Source organism: Cherax quadricarinatus, chromosome 21 (assembly GCF_038502225.1).
Source record: "Cherax quadricarinatus isolate ZL_2023a chromosome 21, ASM3850222v1, whole genome shotgun sequence".
NCBI lineage: Eukaryota > Metazoa > Arthropoda > Malacostraca > Decapoda > Parastacidae > Cherax > Cherax quadricarinatus.
In genome coordinates this window covers 25,598,993-25,623,108 of record NC_091312.1, presented here as the reverse complement: position 1 = coordinate 25,623,108, position 24,116 = coordinate 25,598,993, and the positions used below count along the sequence as shown (strand labels likewise).

General features: G+C 38.8%; 1 protein-coding gene across 1 annotated transcript in view; it reads right to left on the bottom strand.

Annotated features, from left to right (window-relative positions):
• The window catches only part of LOC128689106 (WSCD family member AAEL009094), a 35,335-nt gene extending 13,931 nt beyond the window's left edge, over positions 1 to 21,404 (bottom strand). The window contains exons 1-3 of the mRNA XM_053777228.2: positions 21,212 to 21,404; positions 5,833 to 5,991; positions 4,646 to 4,768 (exon numbers count right to left, since the gene is read on the bottom strand). Coding sequence (XP_053633203.1) covers positions 4,646 to 4,768; positions 5,833 to 5,991; positions 21,212 to 21,355 — 426 coding nt within the window. The 5' untranslated portion in view covers positions 21,356 to 21,404. The remainder of the gene's footprint in view (positions 1 to 4,645; positions 4,769 to 5,832; positions 5,992 to 21,211) is intronic.
• Positions 21,405 to 24,116: the final 2,712 nt, after the last annotated feature.

Here is a 24,116-nt window from a genome sequence, read left to right as displayed (position 1 = left end):
TATTGTCCAGATTCAAATTTTACATCTCTCAGGTATTGATCCTGAGTAAAAGAATCATCTGGACTTTCTTCATTTACATTTATTCCAATGCTGTCTAATTCCCACAATTTATGCACTGGCTCAACACCATCCTCTATTGAAGAATTATACTGGGGTACGATTTCATGAGTAAGACACACAGTTATGGTATTTGTAGTTTCCTCTAGTCATGAATTATTATTACGAGGAATCCTACCATACATTACATGGCCTCCTGCAGTCTTCAAAAGGGTGACACCACATTTCTTTACCATACCCTTTACAAAGGAGGCATAATAGTCACTACCTATCAAAATATTTATTGGGCCTACAGAATCATCACTTACACCAGAAGGTGCTAAATTTACATTATGTGAAAGTCTTTCTGTAGCTTTACTAAGTCCTACTGTAGATATTTTCTCTGGAAGTCTATCTACAATTACTGCATTAACACGTTTTTTCTCATTGCCCAACCTGACAGTTACATAAACAGTGTCATACAATTGAGACCTTTTATCCGAGAGAAAACCAGATAATTTTAAAGTTGTGGGATCTCCCATCTGTACTTTCATACCATCAAGACATTTACGTTTTATGAAAGTACACTGGGATCCCTGGTCCAATAATGCATTTACATTTTTTGATTTATGCCTTTTATCATCAATTTTTACCTGTAACACAGGTAAGGCTACTTCAGCAAAACCATCATTATTAACATTACCAGCAATTTTTACATTAGCCACTGTTGTGTCAGGATTGTCAACATTATCATTATTATCAACATTATCATATAGACCTTTACACATGACTATATGGTGTCTTCCTTTGTGACATTGATAACAGTTGTTTAATTTGGCATAACAATCCTTTACATTGTGATTACCTAAACACCTGATACATCTGTCAAGTTCCTCCAATCTTTCAACTTTATCATTCCATGAACTGTATGCATTGCAATTCTTAGAAAAATGAGTACCCTTGCAGAAGAGACAATCTCTCCTTTCTTTGACTGGTTTCTTATTACCTGGGCTACTCTTAGGAGGGCACCTATTCTTCTTACCTTGTGGAGAATCATTATTTCTGATTCCTGCTACTTGATATGTACCTATGCAACTCTTTTTAGGAAATGAATTTTGATTATTAACACTGGGATAATTTTTCCCTTTGTGAAACTTGACAGGTACCTTAGAGTTATCGTGTGTTGCATCTTTAAAATGAGTTGGTTGGCTAGTCTGCAACTGAACAATTAATTCTTGTAGACCTAGTCTTATTTCCTCCAGACCAAAATAACCTTTGTGATCATTGTTGGAGATCCATTCAAGTGTTTTGCAGCTTAATTTATTCTGTACCATGGCACTCAATAACCAATCTGATTCCTTCAGATTATATTTATTACTTAAAGTTTTGAGAGTGCTCTCCAGTTTAACTCTAAACTGCTGTAAACCTTTGTAAGTGTGATCTGGAGATTTTAAATTAACAATGATATTCACTAGATCCAACCTACTTTGTTCTATATTACCATAAGTGACCTTCAACAAGTCAACTGCTTCCTTGTAAGAGTCATTTACATTGGGAAAGGCTTGTATGAGTATGTAAGCATCTCCTCTTACCTGTCCTTTGAGGTAAAATAATTTAGTTACACAGACTAGGTCACTCCTGTCATGCACAGCTGCTTTAAAAATTGACCAAAATTCCTCCCAATTTTCTCCAGGATTAAATACAGGTAAACATAATTCTGGGAGTTTTGGCAAAGACATCTTATTTGTTGGAGCAGACTGATTAACTGTCTGGTTTACACATTTTAATTTATTTAAGGCCTGACGTTTACAAGAAAGAATCTTTTCCTCTAATTCATAATACTGATTAATCATAAGATCTACTTCAGTCTCATCTACACAGTTTACTAACAAATTTCCTTCATATTTGTTGTAATATAATTTGAAGGAATCATATCTATTACCTAAAGCATCTAAATACAATTTTAAATCATCAGTATTCAAAGTTTCTTGATTCATTAATTCCAAACATTTATTATATGCCTTGGTTACATGACCCTTTCTAGCTTGCAATGACGCTTTCTTTGCTCTATATTCCATATGTTTGTCTTCTATATTAATTTCCTCATTTTCAGCCATGATGCAATGTATTAAATTCAACTTAATAACACTGATTACAACTCACAACACTGACACAACTTACCTTTGAATAAATCCCAGCTACTTGAGCTTAGCAATTACACATGCAAGAAATTATAATATAATTTTAAATGTGCATTAATACAAACCTTTAGCCAAACTTGGCTTATCAAAATTAATATTACACAAATTAATATAATCCTTGCCAGAATTTGGCATAGCAAATTAATATTATACACAATATAATCTTTAGTCACACTTGTCTTATCAATTACACATACACTGATATAAATCTTGGCCAGAATTGTCTTATCAAATTAATATTATACAAATACATTAATCTAAATCCTAGCCACTTTGGCTATGCAAAATTATTATACAAATTGATATAATTAGCTACACTTGGCTTATCAATTACACATACACTTATACACATTAATATAATCTTTAGCCACACTTGACTTATCCAAATTAATATTGTAATAATTATAATCCACTACACATTAAGTAAATTTGTGAATTTAACATCCACCTCCTTCTGTCATTTCACATATAATTATTAAGTAATTAACTAATTAATGACTTCACTAATAACCTCCGGTTCAAGAAGGACCAATGGGCAAATTAAATGTGGAAAATTGCATTTACTTGGATGTATCATTATATACATAACAGTAAATGAACATAGATAATTATTATTTATCAGTTAGACAAGTAGGAATTTGGGACAACTATGTCGCAAAAAATGTCCCCCTTCGATATCTACCACTGTCATATCCACAAGTTGCTCTAGACCTATTAATTAAATGAAATATACATCAGGAATGCTGGTAAATATATACATTCGTGGACTGTATATTAAAATTAAAAAAGGATTATAGTATATACACACATTTATATAACAGAAGGAGAATATATCTTAATCATAACACTCACCAATTTGACTGGAGATTAAGTTGTATCATACTCAGAAAACCTCACTGTCTATACATGAAAATAACAACTGGCCAGAGTTATAACATAACAGACTTATCTGAGGTTCTTGGAGCTGTCTTATCCAGTCGCCTGATATCTCAAGTTATGCAGGAATGCACATCCAACAATTTCGCCTCCTATTTGAGAGGTATCAACCCAATTTTAACCTCTAGAGCATGAAAATTCTTCACATTATTAATTAACGTTTTACTCCATTCAAACAAAATGGCGACTGTCCATCTTTTAAAAATACACTTTTATTAAATACAATATAGGGCATCTATTTACCTATAAATTACCGTATTTCCGGAAAATATACAGTATTTTCCACAAGAAGAGTCATGCCAGTTATCTCGTCCTGTTCCTCTAGTTTTGGGTTCAGTCTCTTGTGTCGTAGTATCAAATGCCTGCATGTAACACAAAAATATGCAGTTCACCGACTTTATCAAATGATTCGAAGTTATCCTCCCTTTCCTTCGTCATGTAGGATACTTTTTTTTTCCATTTTATTTTGTCTATATTTGTTTAGCTTTGGGTTATTTGTGGTTGCCGGCATGAAGGACGCCATTTGTGTAGCTAACTGGAGGAGTGATGTGAGATCAGGTTAGAGAGTTCAACGACAACAGTCCCTCACGCGGCAGCCAGGGAAAGTCTGACTAGACTAGATCCGCTGTTTATTGTGTTAAGCGAGAAGAAACAGGGGTTAGTCGCATATTTATGGCAATGTAGAGGCATGTATTTGCCCTCGCGACTCACATCAATTGGGACCCATTCTCAACATTCAACTTGCCTCATGCCTGTTGGTGGAGTTAGTGACTCGAAGCCAGCATGGACACTCGCACTCACCCCAGGACAGTTGGTGACACGGAGCCACCGTGGACACTCACACGCATCCCAGGCCATTTGGCAGTAAAGCGAATTTCGTCTTTAGAATGCCCTTTTCTCAAGTAAAACATTGATTAATATATTCCTCATGTGGTTTTCCGTGAATTAAATTATATATTCCTGTAATGTGAAAACTGGCTAATATGTAATTAGAATAGTAAGGGAGACTTGAAGTAGTCGTTATATTTCCCTCTCATTGTCTGGCTCACATGCAGCAAGTCGAAACAGTACGGAAGTAGGTCCACCTTTGGAAATGGCTATTGCATAGTGTATGTAACGGGTTTCGGGTTTCCCTACCTGATGGTGACAACAGCCCTGGTATTGCGAAATTTGGTACAAGGCATTTTCGTTATCTCCCGACCAGTGTACAAGTGTTGGATTTGGAAAACCTGAAAGTGTTGAGTAGAAAAAAGGTTATGATCAATGTGAATCTTTGTGAGTGGCAAAGAAATCATACCTGAAAGGTGTTTTCAAATGATTACCTCCCATTACAAAGGTTATAGATGAGCTATGTGGGTTTAGCACTGCAGAACACTCTCCAAAATCCTTAGTACTTATCACTAAAACAAGAATGTGATAATATTCCATTGTGTGAAGTGCACACCTGGCAAGCAACGTAACACATTACTGACCTCAGGGCCCCATTCGTGAGTCTTCACCACCACAACGGAGCCATTGGAGATAGACTCTGCTGGGAAGCCATTCTTCATAAGGGCGTAATCCTTGTAGACGCTTCCTGAATAGTAACCGGTTACCTGAAGAAGATCAGCGTCGCCAAAATAAGCATAAATGCAAATATTATGTTAACATCTCTGGATAGTTGAAAATAAATATCTACCAACAGACTTCCTCAAAAAATATGCACTGACTACCAATGTTTTTATTTACAGCAACATCCCACTCCTGGTTATTTTTCTACACTGCCAGTGTTTGTTTAACTTTATATACCTTCAAGGAAGGTATCCCGGTGCTGGTGAAAGACTTGAACTAAACAATTGAAATTACGCTACGTATGTTTGGATCAAATCCGATTACCTACTATTACAAACGCGATTAGAATCGTACAGAGTGCTGCCTAAATTGATAATATAGTTAAATATTAGCATTGAAGATGAATTCTCCAATTATTACACAGAAACCAATTTGATTAATAAAACTGGCACATGATAACTTACACAACATAACATGAAGGAATTGTTTCTATCGAGGAGAACACATCAGCACTTAAAAGTTAAACCTAGCCAGAAGATGCATTTTCAAGGCATTGCACAAAATCCAACAAAATTTGTATGTAAGCACGTTTAATCCATGAAATATTCCATACATTTCATACAATACGTCAGCCATCACAGGGGTCATAAAACGTCTGTGGAATGGGAAGCATTTAAATTCGATCATGAGCCCCTCATCAACGTACTTCATTAAATATGAGAACATTCTGTTAAGTGGGCTACACGAGTATGGAAATTTTGAAGCTGATCAGAGGAGTCTGTCTCCACCTCTCACACAGAAACAAAATCTGAGAATGACCTACGTATCCTTCTGCATCGGGCACTGACGCATACAAACAGACTTATGAATATTGCTCTAGATACACTGCACAAGCGGAATAATAATAATAATAATAATAATAATAATAATAATAATAATAATAATAATAATAATAATAATAATAATAATAATAATAATAATAATCTATCTCATACAAATGATGCTGAGAGTTGCTTCTTTCGCAGTCTCTAGCTCTCTTATTTCGTATATAGTCACTCGATCTTCTCCTTCAAACAAGAACTACAGCTGTTCATTAGGTAGAACTCACCTGCTGGAGAAGGTATCTGATCCAGGTGTTTCCAGAGCCAGGGAAGGAGACGAGGGCGGTGGCGGGTCCTGGAGGCTCCCTCCAGTGTAGTGGCTGACACCAAGGTAGTCGAGCTCCCCGTCCACCACGCCGAGATGTCCAGCCCCATGATCCCCGAGGCTGTAGGTTAAAGAAACTGTAATTAAATGGGTTTCATGGAGCACATTTTATCCTTTCAGTAAGCCTGCAATTATTCCGTCCATGGGCTTGATGGCAATGCGTTATATTCACTTGGATCCAGACCAGCGTCTTCCTCAATGACAACAGATACAGGCTGTTGCTGACATTATGCATATCTTTGAGAAATGTGAAATGTTTTGAGGCGAGTTATTCTATGTGCTTCGGTTTCCCGATACCTGCAGTTTGTTTTCATTTAGTAACCAACGTTTAGTGTCCCGTGTCCTGGTAGGTAATGCTCTCGCTTCAATCCCCAGCCGGGTGGAACCGTTGGATGTGTGTCCTTACATCTGCTGTCCCTGTTCACCTAGCAAGCAAATAGGTACCTGGTGTTAGTCGACTAGTGTGGGTCGCATCCTGGGGGACAAGATTGAAGGATCCCATTGTAGATTACCTAGATGGAAATAAGGCAGAAAGTCCTCGATAACGCACTGTCTTTCTTGGGTTATCCTGGGTGGCTCTCCCTCCGGGAGTAAAAATCTGAACAAAATATTATCTTATCTTGTCTCTTATAACTGAAGAAATGTATACGTGTTTTGGTTAAGTCTTACGTATTTCTTTTTCCATTTTCTGTGAAAGATATGTTATCAGAGAAAACGTATATCTTGTATAACTTCTATGCAAACGGCACAAATCCTGATAAAAAATTCCTGTGGGTTGTGGCATACAAGAGGCGGCTTCGAGAGCTTTTTCTGCCTTGGCAACCCGGCCTGGGGCCAGGCTTTTACAGACCCCAAAGTTATTTTGCACATGGTTGTGAGTAATTTTGTAAAGCTAGTTAAGTTTCACCTACTGTACACTATCTTACACTATTTGCATTACCAGTTTTTGTAATTAAACCCGACCTATACATGTTCTCTTGGTCCCAGGTCCAGTATGACGTTTGCTATCCTTTTCATGAAACATTTTGTAATGTTTTTCAACTTTTTTTTTTTTTTGTTAGAGCAGTGTCATGAAGAATATCTCATTACACACGCGTTGACGTAGGATTTTGCTAGCCTGAGCTGGTAGGCTCTGTGGTTGCGTGTTCGACTCGCATCCCAAAGGATCCCAGGCAGAATCCCGGATGGGGCGAGACATACATCAACAGTGGACAAATTTTGCAACACCTGCTGCCACTGTTAGTAGACTGTTGTTGTAGGTCGTATCTCAAGAAGGACCTAAAAATGACTTCAGTGGAAATAAGCCTCATTGAGTGGCTGTGTTGGGATATCCTGGATTACCAACCCTCCGGAGATAATATGAATAATGACTTCTTTTAAAGGAAGTTTAATCTGGCATTCGCTATTTTTTACTATAATGTAAGTTATATTTCAAAGAAGTTACTATTGTGAGTGGTTCTTCGTTACACATTTGAAATTATAAACTCTCTTCATTTTATATTTCACTAAGCTGCAGCGATAGTTAATCAACCAGTCATTTTCTTCGCAACTCTAGTTTAAGCACTAACACCTGAGTGATATCCTTTGGGTCTTTTCCTGGCGGAAAGAGACACGAATGCTGTATAATGCGACTCTATTGATAACGTATCTCGCATTCAGTGAGGTTTATCATGGAACTCTTTCCTACAAGGCCAGACTGAGGCCACCGAATCTACACTCTCTGGAAGGACGTAGAATTAGGGGGAGATATGAGTGAAACAAATAAAAGACAGGGATAAATAAAGGAGGTGTAAAAAATACTCTGAAAATATCTAACCGAGACAGGACCGACAACAACGAGTTCATGTTGGAAAAAGTTAGAATTAGAAAGGCTGTGGCAGAGCATTGGTTTGGTAATAGTTATGGATCATTAAAATAAACTCCCGAGAAGCGTCATTGAATCGAGAACCTCGGACAGCTTTAATTAAAGTAATCTGGGCCTAGCATGGGACAGTAATCTACCGTGTGAGCCAAACATTGTCAATAAAGGATCGCATGTAACACTGCATTCGTCTTTCTTTTTTCAACTATGTCGGTATTTTATACTCTGTACCTCCATCTTTTCCTGACACCCATAGACCAAGTTTTCATATAACACTACTGGGCATATTAATTACACTTTCTTATGAAACTCTATATATAATCTGATTCTGTATTACTGACTCACAATTTGCACAAGTTAATTTCAGCCTGTAAATGTTTTTACATATTCAAACTTTTACAGTGACTGCATTATGTGGTTATTATAGGAATACAATGGCCATAGTGGATGATAAAAATAATCCAAATTTACTCAATAAAGCCGAAAATGATGTTGTGGAAAATACTGTATATATTTTCCAGAAATACAGTAGTTATATGTAAATAGATGGCCATACTGTATTTAATAATATTTATGTCATAAAAAATGGGAAGCTGCGCCTGCGCAGACGAGACTCGCCATTGTTGTTTGTTTTGAATTGAGAGTAACAGACATTTATTAATAATGTGAAGAATTTTCGTGCTCTAGAGGTAAAATTGGGTTGACACCTCTCAAATAGGAGGCGAAATTGTTGGATGTGCATTCCTGCATAGCTTGAGATATTAGGCGACTGGACAAGACAACTCCAGGAACCTCAGATAAGCTATTTAGATTTATGTTATAATTCTGGCCAGTATTTTCATAAATTTAGTTAGTGAGGTTTTCTGAGTATGATGCAACTTGGTCTCCAGTCAAATTGGTAAGTGATATTAAGATATTCTCTTTCTGTTATGTGTGTGTATATATATAATCTTTTTTTTAATTTTAATATACAGTCCACAAATTTATATATTTACCAGCATTCCTGGTGATGTACATTTCATTTGTAATTAATATGTCCAGAGCAACTTGTGGATATGACAGTTGTAGGTATCGAAGGGGGACATTTTTTGCGACCTAGGTGTCCCAAATTCCTACTTGTCTAATTGATAAATAATAATTATCCTTATTCATTTACTGCTGTGTACATAATGAGTTACATCCAAGTAAATGCAATTTTCCACAGATGTTTTGTTTCTTTGGGTCCCGATGTTTCGTCACTGTGGTGTGCATATTTTTTCTTATTAAAGGTTAATCCTGTTTTAAACACGTGTCGTGTCTATATTCAACAGAAATAAAGTTATAAATAATAAAATGTAAGTAACTTAAATTTTATAAAAACTGCTAGTAGCCTATTAATAGTAGATTTAGACCTGTTTCAGAGGTCTAAATATACAGGCTCACATTGTTTTGTTTTTTTTTCATTTCTGTCTCCATGTGAGCTTTGGAATACATTGACCAAGACAACCCTCAAAACATTTTTATTTCCACTGGGATCCTTTGATCCTTTTCCCCAGGATCTGGTCAACGGCAGTCGGCTAACACTCGAATATCTGCTTAATACAAAGTGAACAGGGACAACAGGTGTAACACAGCAGGTCCAGTGTTTCCGCTTGTACCGAGGTTAAACCCGTTTCCTTCAAATGTGACTTGGAATGGGCGGGGATCGAACCCGAGGTCTGACAAATACCACTCCTTTCCCTTTGCCCCTCTCTTCTTTTACACGGGGTTTTACAAGGTTAGGTTTAAGATTCTTAACTTTATTTACAAGCTAAGAGATGTTACCTAAACCAGCTCATTTGAAAGTCTCTCTCTCTCTCTCTCTCTCTCTCTCTCTCTCTCTCTCTCTCTCTCTCTCTCTCTCTCTCTCTCTCTCTCTCTCTCTCTCTCTCTCTCTCTCTCTCTCTTCCTCTTGTTCTCTTCTCTCCCAATCCCTCTACCTCTCTTCTTCCGACGACCTGAGTACACTGGTGAACGTGCCTAGATCAGTCATCCCGGGCACCGTGGAAACTAGATATTCTTGCCATCAGGAGGCAGGCAGGTTCCTGCAGTATAACGGAGTTGTACTGCTCGTCAAGAAGGTGCGTCGACGTTCATAAATTTATACAAATTTTATATTAGCCGCCCTCGTACGCACTGTCTTCCTCCATAAAATTCAGATTTTAGTGACTCAGGATAGGAGCACCAAAAAGGTCATTGCCAAACAAATGGAAAATTTTAATGACGATAAAAATACAAACTAGATTTCAAATTCAAGGTACAGACAAGAGAATGCGTTAGAAATTGACATAGTGCTTGGACCGAAAAGTCAGTCAGTTACCTCTTAAAAATAGCTAGGGATCTTTTGGTATTTGTCCTAATGGAAGATCGTTGAAAAGTCCTGGTACTCTTACACTATAAAGAATTAGACACATGCAACATCTGGGTATCTGTATTTGGTAGACGTTTCACCAACCAGTGGCTTTATCAGTACAATACAGAAGAGTGGAGAGGTAGAAGATGGGGTAATCAGTCACTCAGCCTAGGAGCAAGTGTTCAGTGCCACAGTCTCGATGAATCTGAAGGACTGGCAGCTTTTGTTGTAGATTCGCCGGTATAATCGCCCGGCCTGGGCCTTTTCCAAGAGAAAGCCCGGCCTTAGCTTCCTGTCGTGGGAGTGTCTCAGAACCAGTGTCTTCCATGGGAGGAGGTACAAATACCTCTTCATCGTCTGAGACCAGTTGTCTCCAGGCCCAGCCCCATTCCCCGCCACCACGGGACTCGGAGGAAGAAGCTAGGCACCTTGGGCTGCCACAAACCCCGCCCACACTGGGCTCGAAGGGTGAGGCAGCTGCATAGCAGCAGACGATGTTAGGAGGTGCAAAGGTAACAAGCACTACAGGATCTTTTTGGAGCCACACCCCAGCTTTGGGCCGAAGCCCGAGCACTGGGGAAGCTCAAGAATGGCTCTTGCTGTGTGTGTAGCTGCTGGTACTGCTTCACTTGTCTGCTGCACTTCTCAGCACTGGCAGGAGGCAGTGGGCTTTTACACTGGAGTCAGGTGAGGTGCAACTGATGAACGCATTGTCACTTGTAACGAATTCCTCAGTGGCAGTAGGCCATGCCCAAGGGTTGGGCCAGTGGTAGGTAAGTAGCTGCGGTAGTAAATAGTTATGGTAATAAGTAGTTATGGTAGTAAGCAGCTGTGGTAGTAAGTAATTGTAATAGTAAGTAGTTGCTGTAATACGTAGTTCTAGCAGTACGTAGTTGTAGTAGTAAGTAGTTGTGGTGGTAAGTAGCCGTGGAATCTTGATACAAAGGACATCCAACAACTCCTTACTACCAGTGGCCCAACTCTCGGGCATGACCTACTTCCACTGGTGAGTCTCGCCCATTCTGTGAGATACTGGTTGGCGAAACGTTTACTTAAAGCTACTCAGTTGTTGCACATGTTCCTAATTCTTCAACTTGACAGTATTATATACCACAATAAGTGTCAGGGGCCCGAGACTGTTCAACTGCCTCCCAGCATACATAAGGGGGATTACCAATAGATCCCTGGCAGTCTTCAAGCAGACACTGGACAAGCACCTAAAGTCGGTACCTGACAAGCCGGGCTGTGGCTCGTACGTTGGATTGCGCGCAGCCAGCAGTAACAGCCTGATTGATCAGGCTCTGATCCACCAGGAGGCCTGGTCACAGACCGGGCCGCGGGGGCGTTGACCCCCGAAACTCTCTCCAGGTAAACTGATGTTATGATACTCTTACACTTATAAAGTTATTTCTTAGTTCGCCATAACGACTTAAGTTTCTCTTTGAATTAATGATTTTAGCTCGCCTTGCGTGTGCGCGTGTGTGTGTGTGTGTGTGTGTGTGTGTGTGTGTGTGTGTGTGTGTGTGTGTGTGTGTGTGTGTGTGTGTGTGTGTGTGTGGGTGTGTGTGTGTGTGTGTGTGTGTGTGTGTGTGTGTGTGTGTGTGTGTGTGTGTGTGTGGGTGTGTGTGTGTGCGCGCGTGTGTGTGTGTGTGTGTGTACTCACCTAGTTGTACTCACCTAGTTGAGGTTGCGGGGGTCGAGTCCGAGCTCCTGGCCCCGCCTCTTCACTGATCGCTACTAGGTCACTCTCCCTGAGCCGTGAGCTTTATCATACCTCTGCTTAAAGCTATGTATGGATCCTGCCTCCACTACATCGCTTCCCAAACTATTCCACTTACTGACTACTCTGTGGCTGAAGAAATACTTCCTAACATCCCTGTGATTCATCTGTGTCTTCAGCTTCCAACTGTGTCCCCTTGTTACTGTGTCCAATCTCTGGAACATCCTGTCTTTGTCCACCTTGTCAATTCCTCTCAGTATTTTGTATGTCGTTATCATGTCCCCCCTATCTCTCCTGTCCTCCAGTGTCGTCAGGTTGATTTCCCTTAACCTCTCCTCGTAGGACATACCTCTTAGCTCTGGGACTAGTCTTGTTGAAAACCTTTGCACTTTCTCTGGTTTCTTTACGTGCTTGGCTAGGTGTGGGTTCCAAACTGGTGCCGCATACTCCAATATGGGCCTAACGTACACGGTGTACAGGGTCCTGAATGATTCCTTATTAAGATGTCGGAATGCTGTTCTGAGGTTTGCTAGGCGCCCATATGCTGCAGCAGTTATTTGGTTGATGTGCGCTTCAGGAGATGTGCCTGGTGTTATACTCACCCCAAGATCTTTTTCCTTGAGTGAGGTTTGTAGTCTCTGACCCCCTAGACTGTACTCCGTCTGCGGCCTTCTTTGCCCTTCCCCAATCTTCATGACTTTGCACTTGGTGGGATTGAACTCCAGGAGCCAATTGCTGGACCAGGTCTGCAGCCTGTCCAGATCCCTTTGTAGTTCTGCCTGGTCTTCGATCGAGTGAATTCTTCTCATCAACTTCACGTCATCTGCAAACAGGGACACCTCAGAGTCTATTCCTTCCGTCATGTCGTTCACAAATACCAGAAACAGCACTGGTCCTAGGACTGACTGTGTGCGTGTGTGTGTGTGTGTGTGTGTGTGTGTGTGTGTGTGTGTGTGTGTGTGTGTGTGTGTACAGTTGAGGCGGGCTTATGTACACGGGACCCATATAAGGGGTGATGGTGGGCTGTTTTGTTGGGTCGTTGGAGGGAGAGAAACACCTTGACTCAACAAAGGCACACAAAGCGAGAACGAAACCTCATTAATTGGTAAATGGAGTTCCTTGATATGTTGACTTAATTACGTTATTAGTGAACACGTCCTTCTCACCACTCTCCACCTCTCCCCCTCCCCTCACCTCTCTCCACCTCTCCCCTTCCTCTCACCACTCACCATCTTTTCCCTATCCCCAAAGGCTTTTTATGTCTCCTCTCTCCCTAGTATCAGTTAAGGCATTCTGTGACGCCTTTGGGTTTAGTGTATCTTCGTGAGTACAGTAATTGACCCTTGAAGTATTTGCTATATCAGCTCTCTTCATTGTTGTCTATGGTGCTCCAACAACAGGATTATTAACACCATTGGACTTTCAAACAAATAACTCTAAATAATGGGTCAAATTTAATGGAAATAATTTCAGCTGCTAAGATATGGACAGAAAGATATAAACATATTAAATACTTCAGAATAATAATGTTGAATAACCCATCTTTTAAAGAACATAACACATCCGATGCAGCAAAGACCAGAAATTTGACAGTGAGACATTGAGAACTTCCAAAACAAGAGAAATAACTATATGAGTGTCATTCAAATCACCCCCAGAATATTTTTCTATGACTGTAGCTCCGTTCAAAACAGTAGAGACGCCAAAGCTGAAAAATATACTGAGGACGTTTATTGCCCATATAGTTAATAACACATTTAAATTACTAAGAATGTCTCAAGATACTTTGAATGTTTTCTTTGGGAAGGAGAAAGAAATATCTGATCATGCATACATGGAAGATACTATAGTACCATTTCCCAATGTTGCACACTGTCATAACATCTTACTGGATGGAATAATATAGGAAGAAATGTAAAATATACCCAGTGAAATGCAGGGGCGCTATGAGCACAATTAGAGAACAGTGTCAACATCCGTACTCCAGAGTTTTTAAGAAGTTGAACCACTGCCTTCACTATGTCCCAGATCAGCTAGGTTGTGATACCTATCTGGGCATCAGGTCCAGTAAACAATGGTCTGGTTAACTAGGCAATCAGCAGGAAAGCTTAGCTTCAGGCTGGATTGCCAAGGTTGAATAACTTTCATAACTAGTCACAGGTGTTATTCTAATGGAATACAAAAATGACAAGTACATGGACAAAACACCCGTGTAATACCTGGGTCACTCGATTTTGGATTATTTGTGGGTTATACAGCGCAAGACTTGGTGGAGGCTTGATCCTCCGTCTGCTGAGCGCGAGACAGACGAACTTCCTATCTGAAGAGAAGCTTCGCCAACCAGTGGCTTTATGTACCTAATATAGAGAATAACTATTGGAGACGGTGGAGGACATCCTTATGTTCTCCACCGTCACTAATAATTATTTTCGCGAAGCGTCTCCATAAAAGATACGCAAGTGCTGTGCATGCATTATTCGGTCACAGAATTTGTCTTCAAGGAGTTTATTTTGCAGCTTTTAGAAGAGCTCTGTCTCCTTATATGTGAATACGAAGTGTTTTTTGTTTTTGCTGAAGTCTTCCTCATCTTGCTAGATCTCGAGGAGTTGAAGGATGGGGTGTGGGTATACTGAATCATCCTATTGAATAGTCCTTCGTAGATGGAGCGGAGGTTACATTTGTAGCTTCGCTCTTTTTGGATCCTGTTTCGGAAGATAATGCAATCAAACGTGTAGTGATGTACCGGCAGTAGTTCCAACAGGGAGTAAGATGGTGGTACTATTCTTGCCAGATATCTTGTGGGTCTGTGCGGCAGTGTCGGATGTTGACTCATTCCTGCAGGGCCAGGAATGTTTGTGAAACTTGTTATGTAAAGGGACACAAGTGCAACTAATGTGACATTTTATTGTGGCAACGTTTCGCTCTCCATGAGCTTGATAAAGCTCCTGGATGTGATGCAGTTCAGATGGGCTTGTGAGGTCTCTAGGGAGACCTAATTATATGGTCACACCTGCCTTAGCAAATGTCGGGTAGTCACGCCCACGTCTGAGGTCTTTTGTTCTTAACGGCGTCAGACCTCGGCGTCAGGTCGTAACACGTGGTACATACCCCATTGGGGAGGGGGTACTTTGACTACGATATAAGCCCAGGGAACAGCTGAGCAAAGGGGTTGTTGGTGACAGGTCCAGGGAGCGAGAGCTCTGGACAGCCGCGTGTGTAGTGGACCACGCATTGGGAATCTCGGGTCAGCTGGTCAGTGAATTAAGAGTGAGTACTAGTCCGTGTTACTGATAACATCTACCCTTCCCCCTGGTAATAAGTCTCATAGGTAAATTGTTATATTGTGTAAATTTCCATCAGGATATGTTGTATTCTAGCCCTTTTTTGTTATTAAGTAAACTATAGCCATAGTTCCAATTTTTATTTGTACCTTCATATGCTATTCCCTATTCTGTTAAGCACTGGGATATACAGGGGACGTGCTCACTCGCTGGGATACCTCAGGTAGAGTGGGTAGAGGTCTCACATGGAGAGCGAAACGTTGTCACAGTAAAATGTCACAGTAGTTGCACTTGTGCCCTTTTACCTAACATATTGTCGGTAATTATACCAACATTAATACAATTTGTGAAACTTGCTTTCAGTGTTCTTGGGTACTTGGGGAAACAGCGCCACTTCTTCAGTTTTTGTCCAGTCGTTGTTTCCTTCGATGCCATATCGGATGTAATCTCGAATGTGCATGCAATTGATGAGCTTCAGGAAGATTGATTTCTCGGCTTTCAGTGGTAAAGGCCGGATAACTTAGCAATGCTTGTGTTGCGGATCCTTCCTGGCCTGGATGACGGTGATGAGGTTAATGTTATTGTCGCTACAGCAGTGTACGGCAAATGAATCCTTTACAGCCACTCCTCTATAGTCCTATACATCAAGAAAAGTGGCCGTGCCTCTGCCATTCTTCTCACGGAAAGATGGAGAGAGGAGTTCTCTTGAGTTGGCTGTATTCTTGCCTCTTATTGGCTTATATCTCACTCTGTGAGCTTACATGGCCTCTTAGTCACTTAGTCTCAGGTAAGGCCCTTGAGGGGGTGAGGAGGTAAAGTATGGATAGAAGAGTAGGGGAGAGAGGGGGGACTAGAGAAGGGGGGGAAGAACCGGGGCTAAACTCAGTTGTGGAACATCGTGTTGGGAATCTTCCTTAACCTCATTATAACAAGCGCAATATGCTAGATAAATTTACAGTAATTTAATAATAAGCAAACACAATGAAATATATTTTTTTCGTCACGTTCAGAAAGTGGATCAGGCCTGAAGGACACTTTTTGGTATTTTTATAAAGAATGGCCAGATGCGCAGCAAGAGACAAGGAATAACACCTGTAGCATTCTTGTATTTGAAGGGTAAAAATTTAAGAATTTATAGAGCACTGAGATCGAATGGTAATACACATTTATTTTCAATACACTAGAGCTACTTTCCTTTAGGTTATAAGGACCTCTGTACCCTTCATAGCTAGTGAGGTCTGCTTTTGTGGGAAAATCAACCACGAGGTCTATATGTGCTGCTCATAGAGGCTGGTGGCCTGACAGATCTAGGGTGTGAAGATTAGCACTATTGGGACACTTCTCTCACGAACAAGATTCAGGAGACAAAATCTCAAGGTATCACACTCGATTCCGTCACCAGCATCACGGCACATCCCTTGAGGTGTAAAAATTTACTAGTGACAGTAACTGTTGAAGCGCCTTGCCTAATTCTTCATCTTCACGTAATTCAATGAACCTCGCTGGAAAAACCATTCACGTGTTCCTAGGGCAGCGAGAGTTGGAACATTTTCTCTCTTTAATGACCCTGAAAATACGTTTTCCTGCATTCTATTAGCATTCGTATACCAAATACTCTTCAAGAAATTCTTTTGAAAATGTTTATTTTGCATTTATTGTCGCTCCCTTGCTCTGAAATACGTAATATGTTAGTAAGGTTATTCGGTGCTCCTTCAAATAGGGATTAAAGTGAACTGTCAGGTTATATATACTGAGAGACATACAGTCCTCTATGTAGAAGACGGTCTGCATATTTAGGTATAAAAAATAAAGTCCGTAAGTTTTAATACGTTGAGGGTAAGTAATAAGTTAGTGTGTTATGCTTTAAGAATAACAAACTTCAGAACAGAGAAAACACTAGGAGAGACTCTGAGGCAAAGTATCCACAAACACTGTTGTCACAGAGGTAGCCGACAGCTCCCCGGGTCGCGGGAGGCAACTATAGCTGCAGAAATCGAATACATAAACAAGGACTCTGATGTCACCAGCCCCTGGGGAGGGACACTGGAGGGCGGTAAAACTAATGTGGCGAGGAATTCAGTGCTGCATATTTAGATTCCAATTCCAGTTTCATGTTAGTTACGTTCACTGTCGTTTAAGGACCACGGGTCTTTGCACTGAAGAAAGAAGCCTTGGATATTTTTTTCGCTTTTAGGAATTTAACGAGACCCATTTCCCAATACAGTTGCTATTCTTCTGCCAACAAAAGTTGCAGATATATTGTAGAGACTTTCAAACACCAGTTCTTTAGCCTAATATGTGGTGCATTGTTCTCAACGGATTCACTTTTACCAATTTTCTCCTACATAAATGAAGGAAATCTTTTTGTGTGCCTGTCTAATTAACATTGCACAAGTTTACATGACTATACAAAATAAAATTAATTACATAGGTCTAGATGGTAACTTATGATGCAAAGACATTAGCGATTTTTTTTAAGTTACGCTAGTGAACTGGTACGAGAATACCTTGCTCTGGTATAAGTTTACACCACTGAGAATACCTTGCTCTGGTATAAGTTTACACCACTGAGAATACCTTGCTCTGGTATAAGTTTACACCACTGAGAATACCTTGCTCTGGTATAAGTTTACACCACTGAGAATACCTTGCTCTGGTATAAGTTTACACCACTGAGAATACCTTGCTCTGGTATAAGTTTACACCACTGAGAATACCTTGCTCTGGTATAAGTTTACACCACTGAGAATACCTTGCTCTGGTATAAGTTTACACCACTGAGAATACCTTGCTCTGGTATAAGTTTACACCACTGAGAATACCTTGCTCTGGTATAAGTTTACACCACTGAGAATACCTTGCTCTGGTATAAGTTTACACCACTGAGAATACCTTGCTCTGGTATAAGTTTACACCACTGAGAATACCTTGCTCTGGTATAAGTTTACACCACTGAGAATACCTTGCTCTGGTATAAGTTTACACCACTGAGAATACCTTGCTCTGGTATAAGTTTACACCACTGAGAATACCTTGCTCTGGTATAAGTTTACACCACTGAGAATACCTTGCTCTGGTATAAGTTTACACCACTGAGAATACCTTGCTCTGGTTTAACAACACTCCACTACTGCTTTAAGCACACAATTCCAAAATAATAAGCTGCTTTAGTTTAAACTTACACCGTTAAAAGTATGATCTGGTTATCCCACCTCAAGAGACAACACAACGTACATGTTACCTTATCCACTTAGCCATCGATCCTACAAAGATCGCGCATCCAGCAGAGCTAGGTGTTTTTCGTGATCTGAGGACACTCGTGGCAGTGGTATGCTCAAGGATTAAATTTAACCGTCTCCTGTTTGATGGCTGAGTGAATAAGGTGACATGTACACTGTGTTGTCTCTTGAGGCGGAACAATATGTCGTGGGATCGAGCCCTGGCCTGCCACAGTTTGGTAAAAGATTCAAAACCACTTGTTTCGTGATTTCATTATATATATATATATATATATATATATATATATATATATATATATATATATATATATATATATATATATATATATATATACATATATATATATATATATATATATATATATATATATATATATATATATATATATATATATGCAATAAGATCACAGTAAACAGGTGATTTCAAAATATGCAAAACAACCACTGTGAAAGAATAGAGAAGTTCAAAGCGCTTTCGTGACTACTCACAGACAGTTTAACTCTGTCTTAGCTTAGCCCATTCTATAAATTTTACTGTTGAATTTGAAGAAAATAAATCATTGCCTTTTCTAGATGTTTTAATTATTAAGGGTAATAATGAATTCAAATTTAAAATTTACAGAAAACCTACAAATAACTGTTCCTATGTACACTATTATTCTTCCCATCAAGACAGAGTTAAACTGTCTGTTTTCTCATCAATGTTTTTGAGAGCTTTACGTATTTTTAGTCCAGAGTTCATAGATGAGGAAATATCCAAAATTTATGAAATAGGTAATGATTTGAAATACCCAATAAATATAATTGATAAATCTTTTAAAATTGCTAGAAATACTTTTAACAATCCAAAAAGGGACAACCAGCCTTATTCAACTAAAAATATGTTGGTTCTCCCTTACCATGAAAACTTGGTTGATATGCCTTCTCTTCTTAAGACTTTTAATATTAAAGTTGTATTCAAAAATCTTGATAGAGTAAAAAAAAAACTTTCGATAAAGAATTCCCCCCCAAAATGCTGACGGATGTGTCTATAAGATTCCTTGTAAAATTTGCGATAAAGTTTATTACGGTCAAACTGATAAAAATCTCGAACTAAGATTAAAACAACATAAATATAGCATTAGAACTGGACAAGATTCCAATGCTCTATTTATTCATGTAAGTGATTTTAACCATACAATTGATTTTCAAAAAGTTGAGAAAGTAGTATCAAGCAAGTCCATGGTCGACAGGAATATAATAGAATCTTGTTTCATAAAAAGCAGTTTTGACAATAATATGAATATTTCCTTTGGTTTATATAAATTAGATCCATTTATAATTAATAGAATTTGGGAAGAATTTAATAATACATTGGACAAATAATAATTTCTTGGTGGGTTGTATGAAGGACCTGTCTAGTTCGGCCAGCGGGCCTGCTGTCTCGCGTCAGGTGTTTCGTTGTTGTGGGATTTGATAGTGAGGTGTGGGCTACCCCTTTATATACCTTCCTTTGATGCTTTACTTTCATTGTCCCTTGATAATGTGAGTAGTCACGAAAGCGCTTGGAACTTCTCCATTCTTTCACAGTGGTTGTTTTGCATATATATATATATATATATATATATATATATATATATATATATATATATATATATATATATATATATATATATATATATATATATATATATATATCATGCGTGCTATAATTGCCATCATTATTAATGAACCTACCATTCATGATGAATCACATTATCGATATTTCTACGTCAATTAGCATTAAACACCTCACACTGTAAATCATCTAATTAATGCTACCTATAACAATATCGCTAATAGTACTCTTACCTAAAGTGCTTCCGGGGATCACTGACCCACGCTGCCAACCAGGCCACCAGGTTGACTGCCACATCAGACATACTGTTTGTTGGTGATGCCGCTGATCAGGGACTGTTCCCGGGACCATTTAACCCTCCCCCCCCTCCCTCCCCGGGGCCCGGTCGCAACCCAGGCCTCACGTTTGATACCCCTGGTCAGTCAGACTGTCGGCGCTTACTGCACGTAGTTTGACGTAGGCATCACGGCATACCTCACCAGGGACTGTCCGGAGAAACTAATCTCCCTCGTGAACACTGTTAGAGGTCACCTATTTATTACCCGTATTTCTGAATGATTTTTAAAAAGTTTTTAATCATTAATTAATCGCTGAGCGAGTCATCCATTAAGACCCAAGTCATAAATAAATTGAACACTTAAAATTAAAAATAAAAACACTAAATGCAATATGAATGTGATAGTAATAAGAGACTAATAAGCAATACTAGAAAACTAAAAACTGGAATAAGAGTTGAAAGGAACTATTGTATACTACATATATTGTATACTACATATATTGTATACTACATATATTGTATACTACATATATTGTATACTACATATATTGTATACTACATATATTGTATACTACATATATTGTATACTACATATATTGTATACTACATATATTGTATACTACATATATTGTATACTACATATATTGTATACTACATATATTGTATACTACATATATTGTATACTACATATATTGTATACTACATATATTGTATACTACATATATTGGAAATTTGAAGAAAAAACTTTTAAACGTTAAGGTTAATCCGAAGAGACACTCAAATTATTGCATAAAACGATACGGTGAAATAAAATATGACAGCGGAATAATTAATAATATGAATAACGTAGCCCTAATTCTGTAATAATAAATGGGTCGTCTCGCCCATGTTCGCGGCTGCTACTGCCACCTTAGAAGCACCGTGAGTATACGCACCGCCATGTTGTCAAGGGGTGGCTGGTATGTGCGTATGAGAGAAGGATCAGTCAGGGAGACGATGGTGACGAAGCCAAGGAAGAAGGTGTAGGTGAGAGCTATCCAGCCTCCCGCACACGCCACCCATCGCCACCACCGCCGCATCTCCAACTACCGCCTGCACTCCAACATCTGCAATACGGAAAGAGGAAAGATTATCATTTTTTTTTATTTTGTTAAAGGTTCTAGGGATTATCGCCCCCTATCTCCTGTCGACCTGGTCTAGACTTGCTAAGCTGCAAAGGAAATATTGCAGGAAAATATGAACCATTAAGAAACACACACAGGGAGCTAACGATATATAAAAGATATACTAAATATAAAACCTCATTTGGAGGTCCACAAGTACAAGTATTAACAACTTATAAAAATAAAGTCTCACAAGAACAATTAAGTATATCACACGATTAAAATTAACATTTATTTTTATTTTAAGACTCTTCAAATAAACGTAAGTATGAAAGAAAAATACTTCCCTCAGGAAGTATTGGTTCATTTTCAGCTCACATTGTAGATTCTGGGAAGTTAACTTACAGAAATGATGGGACCTGTCCAGTCTGTATAGTGCAAGAACCTTTAATTATCCTCTTGAGGTAGGTAGGTATAATGTTCGTTAGGAAATAGGACAGCTGTATCCTGACGCGGATCTTAGCCATATGATGACCCACAGCTGGAGCTTTTGGTCATCTGACCGAGGACTTCCGTTGGTTTACCCGTCCACCTCTTTAAAAATCATGGTTATGATTATAACCATTTCCTAGTATATAATTTATCCTCTTGAGTTTGCTTGGATTTATTACATATAATTTCTTGCGCAGCTGCTGGACGACGCCGTCACTGTGAGGATCACGGGTAGCGTTTATCACGGTGTCAATAAACAGTGCCTTCCATATTGACCTTTCTCACAATAGCACCAGAGATCTGCCTGCCTTTAAGGTTATATGAAGGTCAGCGCCTAACTTTCCATGCTGTATATTTCTTTACATTATCTTCGTTATATTTTGTGGGTAATTCTACCATTATTACTAATCTTCGTTGTAGTTTAATTCAACATCGATGTTCCCCAAAACTCTAAAATAATCAAAGACACTGTCATGCAGTAATTTTTAACCTAAGCTTTGCACTAGTTTTAGTTAATGTGAGGCACGTATCTACACGATAATACATTAGCCTCATATGTCTACCTACATCGCAATAATTTTGTGTCATCGCTTATTGACACCTGACGACTCATTTTTTAACAGTCCCCCACTCAAAAAAAAAAGAGAGAAAACATGCAATTTCATGCTCTCCTGCCTTTATCACATTAGAGCTGAGTGAATAATCATCTCTTGATCTCTTATTATCAAGGTTTTGCCCTCTGACATTACGGCATCACTTTTGTGTGACCTACGATTGCAAACATTTACGAAATTATACAACTTTCAAAATTAGATGGTTTTCCATATGCTGAATACTTCCTGAAATCGATTATTTGTTTTTTAGAAAATTTGCATATCACGTTTTGTTTCGTTATAACTTTATCTTAACTTTAGGTATATTTCTGGATTTATTTCCATGAAAACCTTTGACTATTTCTTTTTCTAATTTCTTACTACCGTGTTCGACATAACAGGTAGTGGTATATTCAGTATACAAAGTATCCTTAATTACTGTGTCAAAATTTCATTGGAAATACCCGAAATAAACTGAACTTTAATAATAATATTAATAATAATAAAAATCTTTATTTCTATATGTACATATCTGACATCAGTGATATACTATATAGAAAACCTCTTGTTATACAGAGCATTTCCGGCAAATTAGGCGAATTTTACCCCCCCCCCCCAGAATGCAACCCACACCAGTCGGCTAACACCCAGGTACCTATTTTACCGATAGGTGAACAGGGACATCAGGTGTCTTAAGGAAACACATCCTAATGCTTTCACCCGTACCGGGGATCGAACCCCGGACGTTAGTGTGAGAGCGTTACCAACCGAGCGCTAGTCAACGGGAACAAATAAACCCTCTTGGAAATATACATTATTTATTAATATTGTTATAATTATTATTAGTAGTAGAAGCAGTATCTATAGTAGTAGTTGTAGTAGCAGTACATTAAGAAAAATTCTGTACCTGAACGGGTTTAGTGCTCTACCAACATGTTCACCGGAGAAGTCAGGTACATATATTAAAAAAATCAGAGAAAAGAGAATTATTGTATAATTCTTATAGATTCTATCACACAGAATTATCGCAACGTAACAAAGTTGATAAATTAGCAAAATAATGTGTTGAAGGAAGATGTATAAAATAACTTGATATCTGTGTCCAGCATCAAGAATAATATTTGGAGAGAAATAAATAACTAATTTCAACGTCATAAGAATAGTTAATTGTCTGAGTAGATTAATTATGATAACATGAACGTAGATAAGAATATTAAGGGAACAATTTGCAATGTACACTGAATGATATTGTACTTGCCAAGCTTTGACTTATTTACAAGTGCTTCTGGCAGTTTGGCAGATACATATATAATCTGTAATGATCGAGGAGTTTAGCTGAATGTCATAAATTACCTTGAGTGTTATTACTCTGGCAAACAATTCAATTTGCAGTAGTAGGCTCCAGAGTAATAATAAATCTCTGCTTCAGTAACGCATCTCTTCTCAATTTCTGGTATGTTATGATGCAGCACAACCCAGCACAAACAAGACAGGTAAAGTGCTTTCGTTGATATTCCGACAGATATTCTTGAGATTAATTTCCCAACGTTTGGATATAATTCTCCTTATGCTGTGTCGAGATCCGCTAGCATGGCCAGAAGCAGCCACCATCGTGCAGCGGCCAACCCAGCATTATCACCCACTAAAGGTGG